Source organism: Chelonus insularis, unplaced genomic scaffold (assembly GCF_013357705.1).
Source record: "Chelonus insularis isolate UGA/USDA-ARS -01 unplaced genomic scaffold, ASM1335770v1 contig_406_pilon, whole genome shotgun sequence".
NCBI classification, from domain to species: domain Eukaryota; kingdom Metazoa; phylum Arthropoda; class Insecta; order Hymenoptera; family Braconidae; genus Chelonus; species Chelonus insularis.
In genome coordinates, this window is record NW_023276563.1 from 1,531,032 (window position 1) to 1,551,221 (window position 20,190).

At 29.6% G+C, this 20,190-nt stretch overlaps 1 protein-coding gene across 4 annotated transcripts in view; it reads right to left on the reverse strand.

The window, feature by feature from the left end:
* Positions 1–20,190, reverse strand: part of LOC118069252 (limbic system-associated membrane protein-like) — a 133,348-nt gene that overhangs the window by 3,264 nt on the left and 109,894 nt on the right. For all 4 annotated transcript variants that reach the window (XM_035087224.1, XM_035087225.1, XM_035087226.1 and 1 more), the window contains 4 exons: positions 4,977–5,152; positions 3,458–3,668; positions 2,940–3,051; positions 2,551–2,729 (listed from right to left, as the gene is read on the reverse strand). In XM_035087224.1, the coding sequence (XP_034943115.1) occupies positions 2,551–2,729; positions 2,940–3,051; positions 3,458–3,668; positions 4,977–5,152 (678 nt within the window). The remainder of the gene's footprint in view (positions 1–2,550; positions 2,730–2,939; positions 3,052–3,457; positions 3,669–4,976; positions 5,153–20,190) is intronic.

Here is a 20,190-nt window from a genome sequence, read left to right on the forward strand (position 1 = left end):
TAAATAATATTATAATTAACTTTCAAAATTCTATGGAATTTAATTTCTTTAATACTTAATCTATTTTTATTTATTTTGTATAAAATAATTACAATTAAAATGAAACTCCAAATAGAAGACAGTTTCTTTTTATCATGGAAATAAAATTGAATTAAATCAAATGTTTTCAAGTTTAACAACTAACAATGCAAAGTTAGTTAATTAGAAGTAAAATAAAAACATTCATTAAGAAATATCTTTTATTTTCTAGAGTAATTATATAAAAGACTGTCGAATCCATAAATTATTTTATTCTTGTAAATCAGTTGAAATGAATAGAAAAAAGTTATAGAAATTATTTCTATTTTATTCAATAGAATTATAAAAAATTAATGAAGAGCGAATGAAATTTTTTTTATCAATGCTATAGAATTTAATAAAATGAAACATTGTAAGGATTAACAGATTAATCATTTGAATTCACTTTTAATTGGAAGTGTAATAAAAATATTTAGTAGAGAAATTCTCTAGTGTTATCTGTGACAAGGAATAAATGTTGTAAAAACGTGCACTCGCCATCATCAACGAAGTGGCGACAAGAACACGATAGTGATCCTCTTATCTCCAACCATAATCCACTAGGTAACCGATATCCACGCGTGACAAGGAAATAGGTGCGAGCAACATGCTCTCTACTACGCCACTTTATATTTCTAGAGCACAAGTACTTCCGATATAGAATATCGTGTGTACAGAATAGCATAAGTAGAAAAGAGAAACAAAATAGAAAGAGAGAAAAACTAGCCTGATGTATTAACGTCTTGCCTTCCATTTCGTGCTAGCCACAAAGTATGTTTGGATGTACTACAGTGAAGGAGTCTTGATACTCGCCGTTTCTCGTTGTTAAAATACGACTACTGATTCTACATTATCGTCTAATGTCGTCATCCGTCCTCGCCTTAGCTTTAATTATTCGTCTCGCGGTTAGTCAAACATTTAAGTTAATATTTATTACAAAACTACATTTTCTCACTTACACTCTCCCTCTTGTTCACCTTTGTTCAATATAAATTTATGTAATCAATAATTAATTATATCACTTTAGCTACGAGCTATTAACACGTAAAAATTTCAAACCTCTAGAATTCTCTATTTATTATGTAATTTTTGCCAGAAATACTTCCTTGTGGAGCTTAATGAAGTCCAATATTTAAGGCAATTACTCAGAATTTACTTTCAAAGAAAGTCTAAAATATGCGCAAGATGGATGGTGAATATAAAAATAAGAAACTTGTATTTAACCAATTTTTCAAAGTATTACATGACTTTTTATAGCTAAGTAATAACTGCAATAATTAGCAAAACGTTTCTTGTAAAAAAGGACTTGTTACTTGTAGAAAATAGTTATCTGTATCAAAAGGAAAATTCACTAAACTGGCCAAGTAGATAAGCCCATGTATTGAATGAAATTCCTGGTCCAAGAAGATAGAGTCGACTTTGTTGGAACCCATCGTATAACTCAATGGCGTAGTAAACCTTAAATATCTAAGATGAACTTCAGCATTTTTATTGCAAATAATCGATTTTCAAGAGTAGTGATTCTATATTGATAACTTGAGTTACTTGAATTTTATGAATCAATTATAGCTGAGATGAAGTTATGAAGCAGTCAACTTTCATCTAAAGAAGAATTGAAGTTAAAAATAAAAAAGTCAATAACATGATATCTATGTTGAAGTAAATGATGTATTACTCGGGTTGTTAAGTAACTATTTTAGATTTCCTTTTACTGTAAAAATACATCCACAATTTTCAAATAGCGATAGAAAGTAATGTATGCTGAATGAAAGCATACGTGAATTTTTCGTCTACGTATGTAAGAGAAAGACGAAGGAATGTCTCAGTGCACCTGGCAAGGATTTGCATTGGACAATATCTCGTCTGATTTATCCCTCTGGGAAACCGCTCTCTCAGAGAAGTGAGAGAAGAAAGAAAAGTAAATCTATCTGAAGGATTTATTTGCTCAACATTTCACGCGTCTAAAAAAAAGAAAAATAACAACGAGCATAAAAATACAAGACACGAGACAAGTATATGTACATCTTTCCATCTCATCCCATCGGATATAAAAGAGCAATATTTCTAAGAAGCGTCTGGAACTAAATAACAATATGTTGAAAAGACAACAGATAATGCATATTAAAATTAAAATGAGATGGTGTGATAAAATTTTGATAAAGTTGAATCAATAAATAAGCTCATTATTCAATCTTAACTGTTGAACAATAAAGATGAAACAAAGATGTAATAATGAAATTTTAGTAATGAAATTAATAAATGATAAATGGTCTGGGGATTAATTAGCGAATATTCATACTGATTCTCATGAAGTGAAATAAAGGTAAAAAGTCTTACTTTATGTAGTAAGTAGAATTAATGGAACAGAAATTACAAGGAAGTGAGTTGGTAATTACCAGGTCAATCGGAGTTGTTGAATGAAATTGGATAGAAGATAGAATGAGAAGCAACAAGAGATTGAGATGAAAACGAATGACCAGGGAGTTCACTTACCATTAAGCACGTGCACCAGGACACTTGCTGACTCTGCTGTAGATGGAGCACAGGTGTAATTGCCAGAATCTGCTGGGAGTGCCCGAGAAATCAACAGACGAGAGGTCTTGGTCTGTTTTTCAGTGACGACACTGATTCCTCCCCGTTGACTGTAGTTTATCACGTGCTCACCTCTATACCTTTGGCAAATGAGAATACACTTTTCTTCATTTTGTCGAACATAAAAAGCCCCTTGAGAAATTAAATCGATTGCACAACAGTAATTGATTTTTCAAAGCAAATTCAGTATTCTGAATTGCAAAGTAGAGTACATTAGAGTGCAATTTTCGTACTGTATATCAAATGAATGAAAATTACGATAGATATATAAAAAATGTCATTCAATTTACCAGTAAATGAAGGACGGCGGCTCAGGTGTCTGTAAAACGATGCAAGTGAGATTGATATCGCTTCCACTTTTAATGTAAAGCTCAGAATTTCCCATAATTTTTGCTTTTGACACTGAAACCAAAAAAGATGATATTATTTTTCTGCATGTCTGGCTACTCCTTTTTACTGAATAAAATAAAACGTTTTGTTCATTTTTAGATTAACAGGAAAGTGAAAGTAAATTGGACTAAATGCATTGCGTCAGGCTACAAATCGTTTGCGCTTCATCGACTTCAGTGTTCGCTAAGGTTGAAATTGCTCTTAATCGCTGACGCTACCCCATTGTGATTGCCATCGATTATCAAACACACCTCGAATTTGTCGATTCAACGTTATTACTATTACTTTTTTAATTTTTACCAGTTTGGAAATTTTTTTTCATTCTCCACTGCTATTATTCTAGTTTTAATTTAAAAAGAAATGTTTTTTCACTTATATATATATATATCGAACAGTTGCGCTTGAATCTTTTACTCACCTACTACATTTAATTTATATGCCTGGCTTATCTTTGGTTCTGTTGATACTTGGCACTCATAAGTTCCACTATCTCGTATTTGCGGAGACGTAATTTTAAGTGTCCACTCATCACTTCCATCACTATGCATGGCTTGAAACCTCTGGTCGTTGGTATATGTTAAGATTCCCACAGTCAAAATGTGAAGATCCCTCTTGCGTATCCAAGACACCTGACCATTAAAAATTTCAAATGAATATTAGAGTATAATCTATGATTGAATAATTAAAAAATTTTAATAGAGAAATTTTTTATGGCCTTTATGAGGTAAAGCAGCAACATAAAACTTGAAATTGACTTTCAAAAACTTTTGATGAACAGTTATAATTAAAAGTCATAAAACCATAAGCTAACTGGTGCCAAGGTACATAAGGCAAGTATATATTCAGCTATTAGCAATGATTGAAATATCGTCTATAAACTGGTTATACTGCAAATGGTGAATTTCTATCGTAATAGTATTTTTATTGTGGACAAGCAATGAACGATTCCAAATATAAATAGGTCATACAAAAATTTGCAATTTTGTACACAGTAAAGCGAGAGGACGTTGATTTTATGTGCGAATATAAACGTTGACTAACGTAAACAAAATGTATGCGTATTGTGACTTAACAGTGGGGTGAGCTTGATTTATCGTCGATTACAATCGGTGATTAGAATGGGACGGGTGCACGGTGTCACGAGGCTGATACATGACTATACCAGATAACATATAATGTTATTATTCACTGTGGCTTTGACTCCGTTTTGCACCGAAGGAATCACTTTGAACACGAAATATTGTACAAAATCATTTTCACCCCCTGGTTCCACTTTACAATCATGCGTTACCAATTTTTTAGCTATAAAAAATCATTTGTGCTACAATATAATACAAAATGATTGTGGGTAATGTAATTATATGCATTTGATTGATCGAATATATAATTGGCGTGCATTGTAACAGTCATGTAGATGTGAGAAATTTCATGCTTCACATTTATTTCATGAGAATTACTGCCCCTCGTCATATCTGGGCTATTTGCACAAAGTAATTTCATTTTCATCAATTATGTTCTGAGTGGTAATTGGAAGATTAATATATATTACGTGAAAATATTCAATTGCTGACATTATTCACAATGCTAACGATTTCATTTATTTTGATTTATTATTTACTCTTCTTTGAATGTATTTATTTTATTCCTTCCTCGCGTTCTTTTTCTGCTCCCTTCTCTAGGTAAACATGCACAAGCGATTTTTAAATAAATCCATTCGTATAACACGAAACAGTTATACAATAATAACAGCAATCATAAATCGTGCTACAGAGTAATATTATTAAATATACTTGAGCAATTTCATTAAAAGTAGTACCTAAGACCTTAAATAATCACGTCACACTAGGGTTCTTTGTATAGAGCAAGTGTAAAGTTTTGTGCCACTTTTTACACATTATCAAACTGATCACGTGCAGATATGACTGCAGAATACTTACAGCACGATCACCAAGATTGCGAACCCTACAGTAAAGATAGGCAGATTGACCAACAGTTGTCGTTGTCTCTCGTCTCGTCGTGTTATCAAAGTATGGCTGACTGAAGGGTGGTTCCCAGTAGGAAGACGGATGATGCTCTATCACTGAACCGCCATTTCCACTCTTGGCCGCACACTCTAGAAAACAAACACATTTCATCAATTTCACCATGTCAATACTCGGATGCGGGCAAAAACTTCAAATGAAAAAATATAGTTTCGAATCTAAAAGCTGGAAAAATATATTTCAATTAAATCAATTATTTTTAGTTCGTTGAATACTTTTTAAGCTGTTGTATTTTTATCAAAGAGTGCAAATCATCTAGATTTACAAGTTATTTTATGAGATAGAAAATGAATGTATAAAAAAATACATTTGTCGATATTGAGTTTCATGTGATGACCAGGACATTTCGTTTTAGATTACCAAGCACTCAGCAGACCTTCTCAGTATCATCTGATCAAAGAAACCTCGAGTTTATATGTTTCACTGGCATTGAATACTACGGCTACTACTACTTGAATACTACCACCATCACCAGCATCAAGATTGTATTTTAGCTTTGTGAATAATATACCTTAGAGTTGTAGGAATCCCTTTTCTCCCATTTCCAAACTTGTGAAACATTAATAGATGCTAAATTTAGATTGTAATTAGTGAGCATACACATTGAAAGTCATAATTTGTTCCATGTTTTATTTTATTGTGGTTTCTAAAATAAATTATCGATAATGGACTCTCAATGAAGACTTTTATATTTTTTGTTTTGTTTACTATAAAATAGACATAACGTATAATTTTTTCTGAAAAATCAGATAAGTCAAATATATGGTCAATTCAACGTTTCAACATATTTACTTGACATTGATAGATGGTTGGGTTCCAATCGATATCTTAATTAAGAAGAAAAGCTGGAATAACTATAATGTTATGAGTTTTTTCTGATCATTTTAAGCTTGTTTCATTTCAGTGGGAGAAAAAGTGTTGGTCATTATTATCATGATTGTTTTTTTTTATGTAATAAAATACTAGGATAAATGTTAAATTCTCATGTTGTTGTAACACTGATATATGATGTGATTTATGGATTGACATAAGTATAAGATTTTAGGGAAGTTTTTCTTTGAGGAAATAATACCTATTGCATTATAATGGAATAATAACTGAATAAAAAGGGTGCAAGAAAAACTGTTAATCCTTAGAAAATTCCATAACTGTATAGAAAAATGAAATAACTTTTGTGGAGTATTGATTTTTATTTTTCGAAAGTCACTTAATACTCGGTGCAATTTTATTAACGAAAAAAGAGAGACACTGAGTGAGTGAAAATGGGGTAGAGGAAGGAGGCAAGGGATTATAGAGGATGGAAGAATCATGCAATAGCTCATCCGTATACGTAACTTTTTGATGAAGCTTCCGACACTTTCTGATTCAATTCTTTTCATCTACTTTTAAAAATTGGCTAAGTCAGCTTCGAGAAACTGAATCCGACCCCACATCTTTTTGCTACATTGTTATCTTAGCCGACATATTGGCTACAAATAAAGCAAAAAAATCTTTAACTGACTTTCTCGGTTGCAAAAAAAATTGAAAACTTGAATAAAAATTTTTCACCGCAAAACTTTTTTAATATATAACTCTAAAATAACTGATAATTATACAATGATATTTAAATACAGATTCGATAGCATTTAATTGTTTGAATTTGGATAAATTATTAGAATCATATAAATCCAATGTGTCAAAAACAAATTGATAGGAATATCAATCATTCAAATATTTACAAAATTTTCCCCTTAACAAAATAATGCTAAAAATGAATTTATGTTTGTATACGATAAATTGTGTGGAAAAATCAACAAACAAAAAATTCGTAGATGTTGTTACTTGAAATGGTAGTCAATTAAATAAATTACATAGCAAAAAAAAAACTTTATGTACATTCGCTATTATTGCAAAAATATATGATGATTCATTCTACAACGCTGTGCTACGAAGATAAGTGCTGGCGAGGTCACCACACAGGATGATCGATCATTCCACTCGTAGTACCTGTCAACTGAATGAAAAATACTCGGTGAAAAATAAGATATAACCAGTGGTAAGATAAAATTTAGAATACACTGATCTATGTATCTTCTGTATTATTCTTCTCCGTTTGATATTTATTATTTGAGTGCATAGAAAGTGGTGGGAATACTTATCATGAGTGAAACCGAGTGTACTTTGAATATGACGTGATTTCAGTAATGTGATTAATTCAAGATATCATAGATAAAATCTTAATTAGACGGAACAGACTCGACATATGTATTGGGGTAAATTATTTTGAGTCTTTACTAAATCAGTCTTCAGGGTGTTGAATTCTACAAAACGTTGCATGTCTCGCATCATTAGTTACTCGAACACGAAAGACTCTCGTTACCTAGCAGAATCAAGCCGACCCAATCTTCCTAGCGAATCCGAAAAAAACTCATCTGTGGACATTATAATTTCTTGGACGAAAAAGTAAATTGTTGTATGGAAAGTGGAGGGATTATTTATTTGCATAGAAGTGTAGGGCTTGGAAAAAATAGAAAATATGCAAAAATTACTCCATTAAATATACTGAAGGATGGAATAATTCATGTTTAATTATTTTTAAAATGAAAGATTATTTTTTATTCTCTCGTAAATATATTTCTACTTTAAATAATTAATTTTTATAAGCAGATATGTGAATAAATTAATTGAAAGTTATTATTTCTAAAATTTTTATTTAATTAATTATTAAATTTCATTGACATTATTAAATTTAACATCAAAAATTTAGATAAAAGATTAAACTGAAATTATTTGCAACAATTATGAGGTATTTTAAAGAGGGTTTTTGTTTGTAAATGTGTTATAAAAGGATTACTTTGTTGATAATCAATTTTTGTCAAAAATCAACTCTTTAATAGAATTAATAATTTATATTTAATAGAAAATTGAATATTATTAAAATATTAGACAAATCATGTAATAATGATCCATAAATAAAAAAAGTATTTCAAATAATTGCAAAATGTAATTAATACATTGAAATAAATTTAATCTATAACTGTTTAATTTTAATTATACAAGTTTATCATTGATTGATTGATTATATATTAAATTATTTTATCATACAAAAATACCCGATACTTTAGATTTCCAATTTATTCCATTTCATTTTAATTAATCATTCAATCGATTATTGTAGGAAATATCGTGTAATTCAAAGCCATTAACGTGAATCATAAATTTGTAGAAATAATATTCGGAGTTAAAATTGAAATAAATAATTAAGGTAGAATATTTATCTCTGTTGATGTAATATTTAACAATCAATTTACAGAATGCATTAAAAATAAAAATTAATGCAATAAAATGATTGAATAATTGCTTTCAACGTTTAAAAAAAATATTTCACAGTAAAAAAACCTTATTATTATAATTGGTAGCTCTAATGGAACATAAAAAGAATTAGAGTAATACTGTCAGCGTCAGAAAAATGAGTGTCACCTAGCGTTGCTGTAATAATCAAAATCGATATCAAGATATATTCTACATTTAATAATGTCATATCTTATCAGCTTATTCTGTAAAATATCTGTTACAAAATTTATAGCAAGCGGCTTTCAACGATATATATATTGGTCTGGCGAACTAAAAGAGGTCTTTTACTCAGTCTCTCTGAAGTGACTATTATATGGTGAGAATATTGTGCTATGCCCAAACTAACGAACCACCTAACCACAAAATTTTACCTTGTGGCTCAGCACTTTCTGCTTGAACTACAAATTCGCTTTTCCACAATGAAACTCAGCCATTTCACTCGGACAATTTCCCCAAGGTATTTTGCTATGTCATCTTTTGAGTAAAATAAATCAACGTGGCAAATCTTAATGATTAAAAGCATAATTTTTTTTCAACATACTCAAGCATGTTTCCACTGAATAGATTTACAGAAAGTGCATTTATCTAAAAGATTCCATTAAGCAATTAAATTAATTAGTGATAGTAATTAGACGGTCGGAATTTTTTTCCCAGAGGTGAAATTACTGAATAAACGACAGATAAGGAAACAGAATCCAAAAGTAAGATACAAGGTGGAAGCTTACGAGAGTAAAGCTGTGGAGCGAGTTGTCTAAAGTTTCCTTAAACGTCGGTTTGTGTTAATGGAGTTACAGTCACACCGTCTTTTCTAGGCTGAAACAGTGATTTCGCCGATTCGCGGCACGAAGAGTACGCGGAACAAGAACTGTCACAGACAAACGTTCGGTCAATTATAAGTTGCTTGAGGACGTGATCAGGGTACGAATCGAGTGACGAAGACTTGAAATAAAGGCAAAAGATAGTACGAAAACGAATGAGAAAATCAGACATAAACGAATAAAAGTAGGAAATAATAGAGAAAATAACGATTACCACTGCCGTAAACAAAGTGGTTGCAGTGTATGTACTCCGTTGATGCGATTTTGCGTTCAAGTTAATGGCTAATTCATACTTTACCATGAATAATTGAATATACTAAAGAATTTACCTCCGCCAATTGTATTTTTATTTTCTAAAAAAAAAATTATTAGTTCTACTGTTTCATATCCTTTCTCTTTACCAGAATTGTGTTTAGACTAATTTTTTTTTATTTACGTACAAAATTGAATGAAACGTACTAAAGTAATACTAAAGTAATATTGGTTTGAAAAAGCATGTGAGCACGCAATGCGAACAAGATTGAAATCAGAATTTACCTCTTGATACCATCAGACGTAGATGCGAAATAAATAAACAAAAAAAAAGAAAAAAAGCGTAAAAGTGACAAATTATAAGGTAGAAAATTCTACATAATGTATAGATTCTGATAAAGAATTATTACTTGATCAAGATAAAATATCGTGACCAAAGACTAAAATAAATAGAGCTTATTTTACTTTATTTCGAGTGCATTTTAATAATACTTAAGGGAGAATATGCAGCGTCATTTAAGTGTATACGTCTTAAAGAAATAGAAGCTTTTTATGTGCATTAGAATCTGAAACGCCGAAAAAATAATTTACTTGAAAAGAATTTATATACCTACATGTATACGAAAGAGAGAAAAGGAGATTGATCGATCAGTCTTTGTAAGTGTATATAGGCGGATGTATATATATTGGAATATATATATATATTGGAAAATGCCTAGAGCAAAGAGATAAAGAAGCTGCATAATTTCAAATATACAGACTCTAAATGTGAGATCTCTGATCACTTGAATCTATGAGTACGACGTTTGAAATTCCACATTTGGCTTTCGCCCTTTTACGCTTGTCCGGGAATGAGCACTGAGAAATGAAAAATTCTTGAAGGCAAAATTTAGTCTTTTGTCCGTGTGAAATAAAATATTCCAACGTTACGTTACCGCTTGCTAACCCACTTACAGCCGACATTTTTACGTCTACTCGAAATAGAACCTTTTTCTGTAGTGAATAGCATGAGAAAATGTAGACTTTTTCATTTTACTTCTTTACTTTTCGCCTATATTCTAATGTATTTATTTGATTCCCCTTTGTGGCATATTCTTGAAATAGAAAAATACCAAGTGTGTTATTTGTTATTGAAAAATATGATCAAATGAATAAAGAGTTATAAGAGAAAAAAAAGTTAAAATCCTCTAATTTCTCCAACAACTTCACAAATCCACATCAACTTCGCAAAGTAAAAGTCGGTTTGAAGTTTCCAAAAGACTCGTACACTCACGAAATATGAGAAATACAGTTTACGTAAATGTGTAGAAATATATCAACATATAACAGTGCACTCAAGAAGTTGTAGTGGGAAAATGGCAGATTGTTATAGTTACGTATATATAAAAGCGTAAGCAAGTTTTATGCGTTGAAATATAACGTATGCCGAGAGTTAAGCTTCTATTTCCAACTTCTAGTTTGTTTATTTTCTCGAAAGATTTTCGTCACTCCTTTTCCTTACATAACCGAAAGTATACAAATTACTTTTTTTTGTCCCAAGAATTTGTAAATATTTTCAAGTATTTTTGTGGTAAAGTTTAAAGAGGTTTCAATCTGTTGATGATATATATGCTATTTTTCTGTATTACAAAAAATGCATTTTATTTTCGATCAATTTTATATAAAATAATGGTGTTTGTATTCTCAAAAGAGCTGTTTTAAACTTGGAATTCGAATAAAATATTCTTAATTGTAGCAATTTTTGGCAAAACTTTTGACCTAATTTATTGATTTATTTTTAGAATTTTATTTCTAACAAAAAATTGTTTAAAATTATTTATAGACTATAACGAATAATTGGTGTGAAACTTTGACAGTTACAGAATAACTCATTTGTAAAAGCAATTGTTCGCTGTCAGTATATATTATTTATAACATAATTACGTTTATAATTTTCTCTTGAAAATACAACTCCAAACAATATTGACAATTTTTATATATTTGTTCTTTACATGTCAATATTATTCCTCCATTTAAATAAATAAAACGAAAATATTTTACTCACAAACAATTAAAATTTTTGCCTATCATAGTTTATTTACTCAGAAAATTTTTTTCAAAACGACATACCCAATAACAATCACAGTATTTCAAAGTTGATAATAAAACAAAAGTTGTTGGATAAATAATTGAAACAGTTACAAACTTTAAAACATCTAGAGAGAGAAAAAATACTTTAAATCCAAAAGTGAGTTTTCTGAATAAAATAAGCCAATATACTAAATTCAAGAAGAAAAGAATGGATGAGGTGTCTGATTAATAAGATATATATCATAAGAAAAAACCTTTTTAGGGCAATGACTTTTCACACTATTTCGTTTTTCTTTCTTACAGACGAATAACAGAGGAAAAATATAAAGTTGGATCTGCGCCAAAGGAAAATATTTCTCAAAGATACTGAAAAACCAATAGATTTTAAAAATAAGATAAGATCAATCAGTTTATCTATATACTCTTTGGCGATTAGATATCTATATAAGTATCCAATCCATTGAAATCATTTCATGTACAAAACGACGGTCTCAAAAAATTTAATTTCAAGATTTATTTTCAAGTTATTTTATATAATGAATGGATGATTAATTGTTAGGTTGATTCAATCGTCGTTAATGTCATATTTTATAATGTTAACAATTATGGTAATTAATTAAAACTTTTTAAATCATTAAATCAGAAAAGTTAATGTCATCCCTATTTCTAGAACTTAAAGATAAAATACTCGAGAATTAAATCAACGGTTTATCTTACCAACCGATAAATCGAGTAATTAATTAAACTGGTAATTAACTGAAATCAGATGGCGTACGAATATATAAGAGGTTGTAAATTCTTGTGTAACGCCTGCGTGAGTTGGAGGTATAAGTCTACAACGACAGTAATAGTTTAGGACAAAAAGAACTTGCACTATTCACCCTCTTTACGATCTGTACTGACAACGAAATTAAATTGGTTATTGAAAACGCGAAAATCTTGGAAAATGCACTCATAATGGAAATGAAAAGCAATAAAAACCTAAATTATTACCCTTGGATTACCAGCAAATAAACGTTCATTTATACTTGTTTTCGATAATCGATTGAGCAGTTAATATCATCGATATGTTGGGTTAATAAAATCCATTGATTATATTCATATATATATATATATATATATATATATATATATATATCTATATCTATATATGTATATTTAAATATATGTGAAATTATTATTCCTTCGAAAGTCATGAGCAGGTGTAGATTCACTATGAGAGCATGCGAGCATCGTGTCTGATCCGTAACTGACAATACCACTAGGTAGTACACTCACCAGTAGATAGTAGCAACCAGACATAAGTCAGACCAATCTAATCTTGCACTCTCCGGAGAGGGTAAATAATGACCCAAATTAATTTCGCTGTCGCTCTCACGGAAAGCTTACTGGGATTATTTAAACACCTGAACACTGACAAGTAAGTCACGAGTTCAATATCAATTAATTGATTTGTGATAACATTTACATGACGTTACATGAATGATTTTTATCACTGACTTTACAGGACTCAATCAATTTGGGTAATCTTTACTTGTGTTCATAGAAACAAATCAATCAACTACTTAACGTACAATTAATTTTCATTTTTGTTGAATTCATTTATTTCAAGTAAGTTTGTGTGAGTTTCGAGAATTAAGAGATCACTGGAAAAATTTACACCAGTAATTTTCGAAGAGCTATAATGTTACGAAGAATCAACGGATTTTAATGAACCAGAGTGAGTTTTAAAGCTTATGCTTCCCAGTTTTACAGTCGTTCATTAAATTTTTTTTATTACCTCACCGGTTCGTAAAAAATTCGGAAAAAGAGGAAAAAGCAATCTTTTACATTGCTGTAAAATGGAAATGCATCCAGGGAACAGCAAAAAAATTTCTGAAAAATATTTATGTAGAGTATATCTAAAGTTTGAATTCTCCACAGTCACGACAAAGTCAATAGAAAAATGTCAGAAGTTTTTTTTTATCATAAAGAATGTGTATGAAGTTTTTCTTTCTTTTTCATCTGAAAAAAATGATAGATCGATCTGGTAAAACAACAATTTTCTTTCAGAGAATAAACTTTATTCTTTCTCTTAGAACATGGGTTATTTGTTTTTTATTCAATATGTTAATCACTGGAAATTTTAAAGTCGATTATTGTAAACTTATTTGTTAAATAAGATCCAAATATCTTCGTTAAGTACAGCATAACAATCACAGCGATGAATTTAATTTACACGTTGTTCCGCTGTAATACGAAAATTTACACAGATTAACCGCAAGTTCATTTGAAAGTGGGATAAGCAGTAATCATCGTTCAAGAATGTCTCACTTAATAGTTTGAAAACACGAGTTTCCACGTACGTGTCTTATGATTGCACTGCTGCTAAATTCATTGAAAGTTCAATGAGTTGTTATTTGAAAAATGAGCTTTTGATTTAGTGCAAAGTGAGTTAATAAAGATTATTGCAGTTAAATAAGTTCTAATAACTGAATGTTCCGAGTTCGATTTTCCAACAAAACGATTTCTATAAAATTTTATCTTTCCCAGATTTTTTAAGCATAACTATTCTTGATTAAAATATTGGAGAAATACTTGTCTGAAATATGAGAAGGAAAATTTAATTGCATATCGTTTTCGATATCTTCAAAATCATGTTATACGAGGTCAATTTAATTTACTTCGATTTATTCCTATTGAAATGTCTAATTTAATATATAAAATATTTTTGGATTATCGAAATTAAACTTTGAAGCGATGTCAAAATGATAATTTTTAGTTTAAAATTGTATTAACTTTTTCTTGTTTTAATGAAATTAGTCCATGACAATATTTGAAGTGAAACAAAAAAATTATTGAATCATTTTTCAGGTAGCTGCAAAATTTTAAATAAAACCCGAATTTCCATTTTATCAACGAACAGCTATTTACATTTTGTCTTAAATTTTGAAGTCTCTTTGAAACTTAATGAATCAAAACATTTTTTTTATAACCACGTCATTCATGATCAAGTATTCCATCTAAAATAAATAAACGAAAATTCAATGAAAAATATTGAAAGAAATTTTATTAAATACTTTGAAAATATCACCAGTGAATTGGTAAAATTATTGTGACATTTATGTATTCATTGTCTCAATAAATTTTATTTCATAATCCATTTGTAGCCAACGTCGATAAACTTTTTTCAACGTTAGTATCACATTATTACGTTGTACAAATAAGAAAGTTTCTAACGAGTCACTGAACACTTTTCAACTCGTTAACGTGACCACGTAGTTTTTCGTTAAATTTGTCTTCTATCAAGCACTACGACTCAATAGGACAATTCAGCATTAAATCACCAAATACTCTACAAAGTTGAAAATACGATTTGAAGCTATTTCAATACTTTATTTATATGTAAAACTCATTGTCTATTTTTATACACGCTGAATTTCGTTTCAACTATTGTGAGATAAATAAAACTATTGATTTAAATGTTTGAAAAAAATTTTAATAAAATTAATTAATTTTTTATGAATACCTAATTCACAAATGATTCAAGTTGATGAAAGAATTTTATAAATTCATTAAGCTGAGAACAAGAGACATATAAACTCGATTGTTATTATATGAAACGCGGAACTATATATACTTCATTATTTAAACTATTTATTTTATTAGTTTCAGAAAACCGAGGTTCCATTGTGAAATCACATTTCGAACTTAGAGTTAACTCAAAACTCGCAGGTAAGTTCTGCTAAATATCAACTAATTTATATGCACGTTTATATTCCCAAATGATGGCTTTCAAACTTATGAAATGAGCGCTATAATTAATTTCAACCATACAAAAGTTATTATAAATCTCTCGTTACTTAAGAGCATTGCTATTTCAAGATAATATTCTACATCAATAACAACTACAGCAAAAACTAAAATATAAATCATTGAAATGACTTTCTCTATAAAAGTTAAATAGAAAAAAAAAAGCTAGCATTTTGTAATCTTAATCCTGTTGAAAAATATATCAACTCAAAAATTGTTATGTTTATGCCAATACTATTTTTACCGCAAGACAAGCATTAGGTAGAAAGTAGCACGCGACCCGTCAAGATCTTCATTGAAACTCGAAACGACGCAGGGTTGGTAAGCGAGAAGTGCTGAGAAGGAACGGAAAGAAAAGATTGAGGTCGTTTAGCTAACGTAAACGTGCCAGGAATACCAATAAGATGCCCATTTCCATCTACGGAGTTTCCTCGTTCCTTAGGCTACCACTATGAAACCTTATAGATGAGGTATCCTGTGTACAATCCTTAGTGGGAACATTTGGATCCTTGCAATATTGACCTGAGTATACATAACCGCTTAACAGACAAACGTTACCGCTAATTCCATGGAGATAGCGAATGGGTCAACACTGGAATTACGTCGTTGGCCCTTGAACGTTCTACTTGGCTAACATGGCTGTGTGGCCAGCCACTGAAACTAATGAAATAATGAGAATCATGAACCGTATATGAGCTGACCAGAACGTTGACACTAAAGTCATGACTGGATGCTCAAGTATCATCATCATCAAGAAATAATTTATGAACAATAGATACACATGAAGTTTAGTGGATTTTATTGTTATTTCATCGGATAAATGAATTGATCCTGTCGATGCAATTAACCCAATTACGTATACTTCTTCTTAGAACATTAAAAAGTTAATAATAAATGAGGAAACCGGTAAGGTATTTAATGCTCGTTTAACTTTCAAGTAAATTCGTCAAGACTCATTTAACTCGACCTGCCTTTCAACGAGTCGCTTTAGAGACTGCATTTGTGTACTCTAACCGTATAATAGTGTAACAGCTGCGTGGAACCGAGTGACTTTATCGTACGTTCATACAGAATGTCGTTAGATTTTACACCAATGAAATTATATTTTTATCACTGTTTGATGTTATTAAATTATTGATTTTTCGTTTCTACTTTTCAGTCAAGTAATAAACGATATTATTTTAATAATAGAGATGAAAAAAAATAAGTTTTTCTACAAACTAGAAAAAAAAATTACGAGCAACTATGCAAGCTCATGCGTGAGAACTGGGCTCGCTGCCAGACACATATCCAATAAAATATCGTTTTGTGTTTTTATCATGTAACACGAAGAATGCTTTCACCCAACACAATTCATCACATTAAAGTATGCATGGAAAAATCATTCATCTCCACTCTTCGTTGCCTATTTTATACTACTCTTTAACTTTAAATTTTTTTTATACTTTTAATAAATGTGTATGCATAATGTATTTATAGATATTCGTCAACTGTATTAAAATTATTCAATATAAAGAGCAAAACTATTTTTTTACGATTGTTTAAATGTTATTGCTAGAAGGAATTCATTTTTCTGTGAATAAAAACTTGATAAAGATCCAACTATTCCAACTCTATGAATTCTTGTCGGATATAGATATAATAAACTCTTCCAAATATTGCCTAGTAACTATTTGTATGGAAAACAAAACCAAAATTGTATAGTTTAGTATTGTTGTCTGAACAATAAAAAAACACAGATAGCAGAATTTTTCTATGTGAGATTTCTATTTGCTATAGAAAAAAATAAAAATAGTATTGATTATCGATAAAATTTTCGAAGAGATGTAATTTACACAAATTCAGTGGGGATTAAGGGAGGCTATTCTGTTGTGAGCTGTGATATTCTATTGATAGGTATCTCTTTATAGGTATTTTTGTTAATGAAAAATACTAATAAACTTAATTCAACACTGGTAGATAGAATATTCGAATAGTATAAAAACATTGGTAATGTTGTTTATTTGTATTAAAAGTTTTTTAACAAAAATTGGAATGAAATCAAATGTTATTTCATAAAAGTTTGTTACATACATACTGTCCTGTATTTGTTAAAAAACACGAATATGAAAAATGTAAAATTAATTTTATTAAGTAATCTAGTTAATTGAATATCATAAAATTTTTAATTAAAAATTAGAGTTGATGAAATATTAAACAAAAAATGATTGAATAGATGAATAAACATTATATCATTTTGTTTTATATCAAATTGTACACAAAATTATGTCACTATTCATGAACATTGATGTTGAAAAAAATGTTAACAGAAGAAAAAAATTAAAGAGTAAATATTTTGATAAGAATAATTGTAAAAAATTTCATAGGAGCCAATTTTTTTTGCTAAATGTAGCCATCACAGATTGTGAAAAGAGGTAGCAGCATATTTTAAAAATCTTTAAGAATCGATTCAGACAGATAAGTCAAAAAAAAATTCGTAAGGCATTGTGCATCTGGTGTTTCCCAAGATTTACATTCAAAACATCCTTCCATGCACGAAACAGTTCCCAGCCATAAGTTTGTCCACAACAACACGATAAAGTACCAAACTTATATGGACAATGTTGCTGAGTTGGGCATCCAGATTTCAAAGTGTCAACAAGTTATATTGTGTTGATAAAATGTATCAAAATATAATAAAAAGAAAATATATAAATATTCATGTAACGTTGTAATTCCATGATGAACTCCAGCAAGTTTAATATTTAACTACAAAAATAATGTTTTTGATTATAGAGAATGAAATGAGCTCTAAATGTGAAGGCATAGAGTAGCAAATGCACCTGGTACACCTTTCCAATTTTACGGCGCGTCGAATAGTCAGCAAAAACGATATGTAGCTATATAAGAAAGTTGGCCAGGCGAGGAAGCTATTACACGGGGTTGCATCCCGTGTAGAGGCGGGCAGACACATTACGAGGTCGGTGAGTTTGGTTCCAAAAGAGGTCAGGAGAACCAGAGAAGTTTCGGGATTGCAGCAATTTTTCACCCGCGATAAGAGACGGCCGCGCAAACAGTTTGATGCAATGCACCATATCGTATTCAAGCCATAGGCATTTTGAATTCTCTATTTCACCTACATTCTAAATCTAATGTACACTCTATATAATACAGATACTATAAGCTCAATTCGAGGAAGATTATCGAGTATACGGCTAAAAACTTTTCATCGAAATTTTTAATAAATTATTATAATAATGCATTACGTGCATTACGCAGCACAAATCTCTAACCATTTCTATTTATATCCATTCAACGAACTAATTTGAATTTTAATGAAAAACCTAGTACTATCCACGACGATAAAGGGAATTAGTTAACTATTAACAATCTCGTCCAATTTTCAAGCAGATGTAGTGGCTATGATATTTAAAATTTTCATTATTATTTGTCTTCTTTTGTATTATTCCTGAATCGACCATGTAACCAGTTATGATAGTGAGTAATTTTTGTTGTTGTTCATTAAAAAAATGATGCTTTTGTAATTGCAACGATGTAATATATTTCACTGCTACTGAAAGAGGAAATAAAATTTTATGAGAAATAGATAAACAAACAGAATGGATGATGAGTTATGAGGAAAAGAAATGCGTTATTATCTCTTTTAGTCGAAATAAAAATGCATTAAATACTGTTAAGAATAACAGAAGGATTTATTTACGGGATAATAAATGTTGGAAATGTTGGAAAATGAAAATTTAAAAAAGCATAGGAAAGTAACATACATCACTGTAGATTTAATGTATTCTTTACATCAATTTTCACTACTTTCAGCAGACCTGCAATAAGCATTTGAATCCACTCGAGTGGCAAACAAGTAGCACTACTTACTCATTCGCGAAACTCTGATACTCTTGTGAGTAGATAACATTATCTAGCTTTTTATTGAAGACTAAAGAAAAAAATATAATAATTTCTATTTATGTATTAATTTAATTGGCTTTATCTATAATAAAATCACAACGACAAATGTTTTATGTATTGAGATTAATAAACATTTTATCTAGATTGGATGAATCTATTTTTGGTATTCAAAGACGATCAAGCAGACATTGATTCAGAAAATTATATTTAGCGGAGTAATACATAAAATAATGATGTAATTGGTAAATTAAATTATGTAATTGTTTTATTGATGATTATAAAATTCAATTTTTCCGTCAATTACATGCTTTTTGTTGATATATAGAACCTTCGATGTAAATAATTACATTGGCAATGATTCAACAAATAAAATTATTTATTTGAAATACTTTGATGCATTTCAAATAGATTATTCAAATATATATCAATCAAACGGTTATTGATTTTAACATTTTATATTATTCCCTAGAATAAACTGTGATCAACAATTTATTTGCCATTTACTTGAGTAATAAATAATCTAGTTATAAATAATTGTCGAGTAAAACGGACCAAAAAGTTTTTTAAATTTTAATAATTCGATATTGGTACTGAGATTTCCGAGTAATATTGAATTATTCAAGCTTCAAAAAATTATTTATAAAACAATTTGTAGTAAGTAAAGATGAAGTCAAGGACCAATTGTTAAAATAACTATTAACAAAGTGATTGTATTTTTATATTGAATTTCAATTAAAAAATTTTCTTATTCAGACAAAATGGAAAGAATGAAATCATGATACTGGATATCCAACTTCTTAATAAAAAATATTTAACATTTAACTATAAAGTTTTGAGGATAAGTAATATCGACTTTTTAAATGTTACTCAGTAAGAGATTGACTTCTATTATCTGTTCTAAAGAGATATTTTATTCTATTGGATTTGAATAAAGAGTGCAT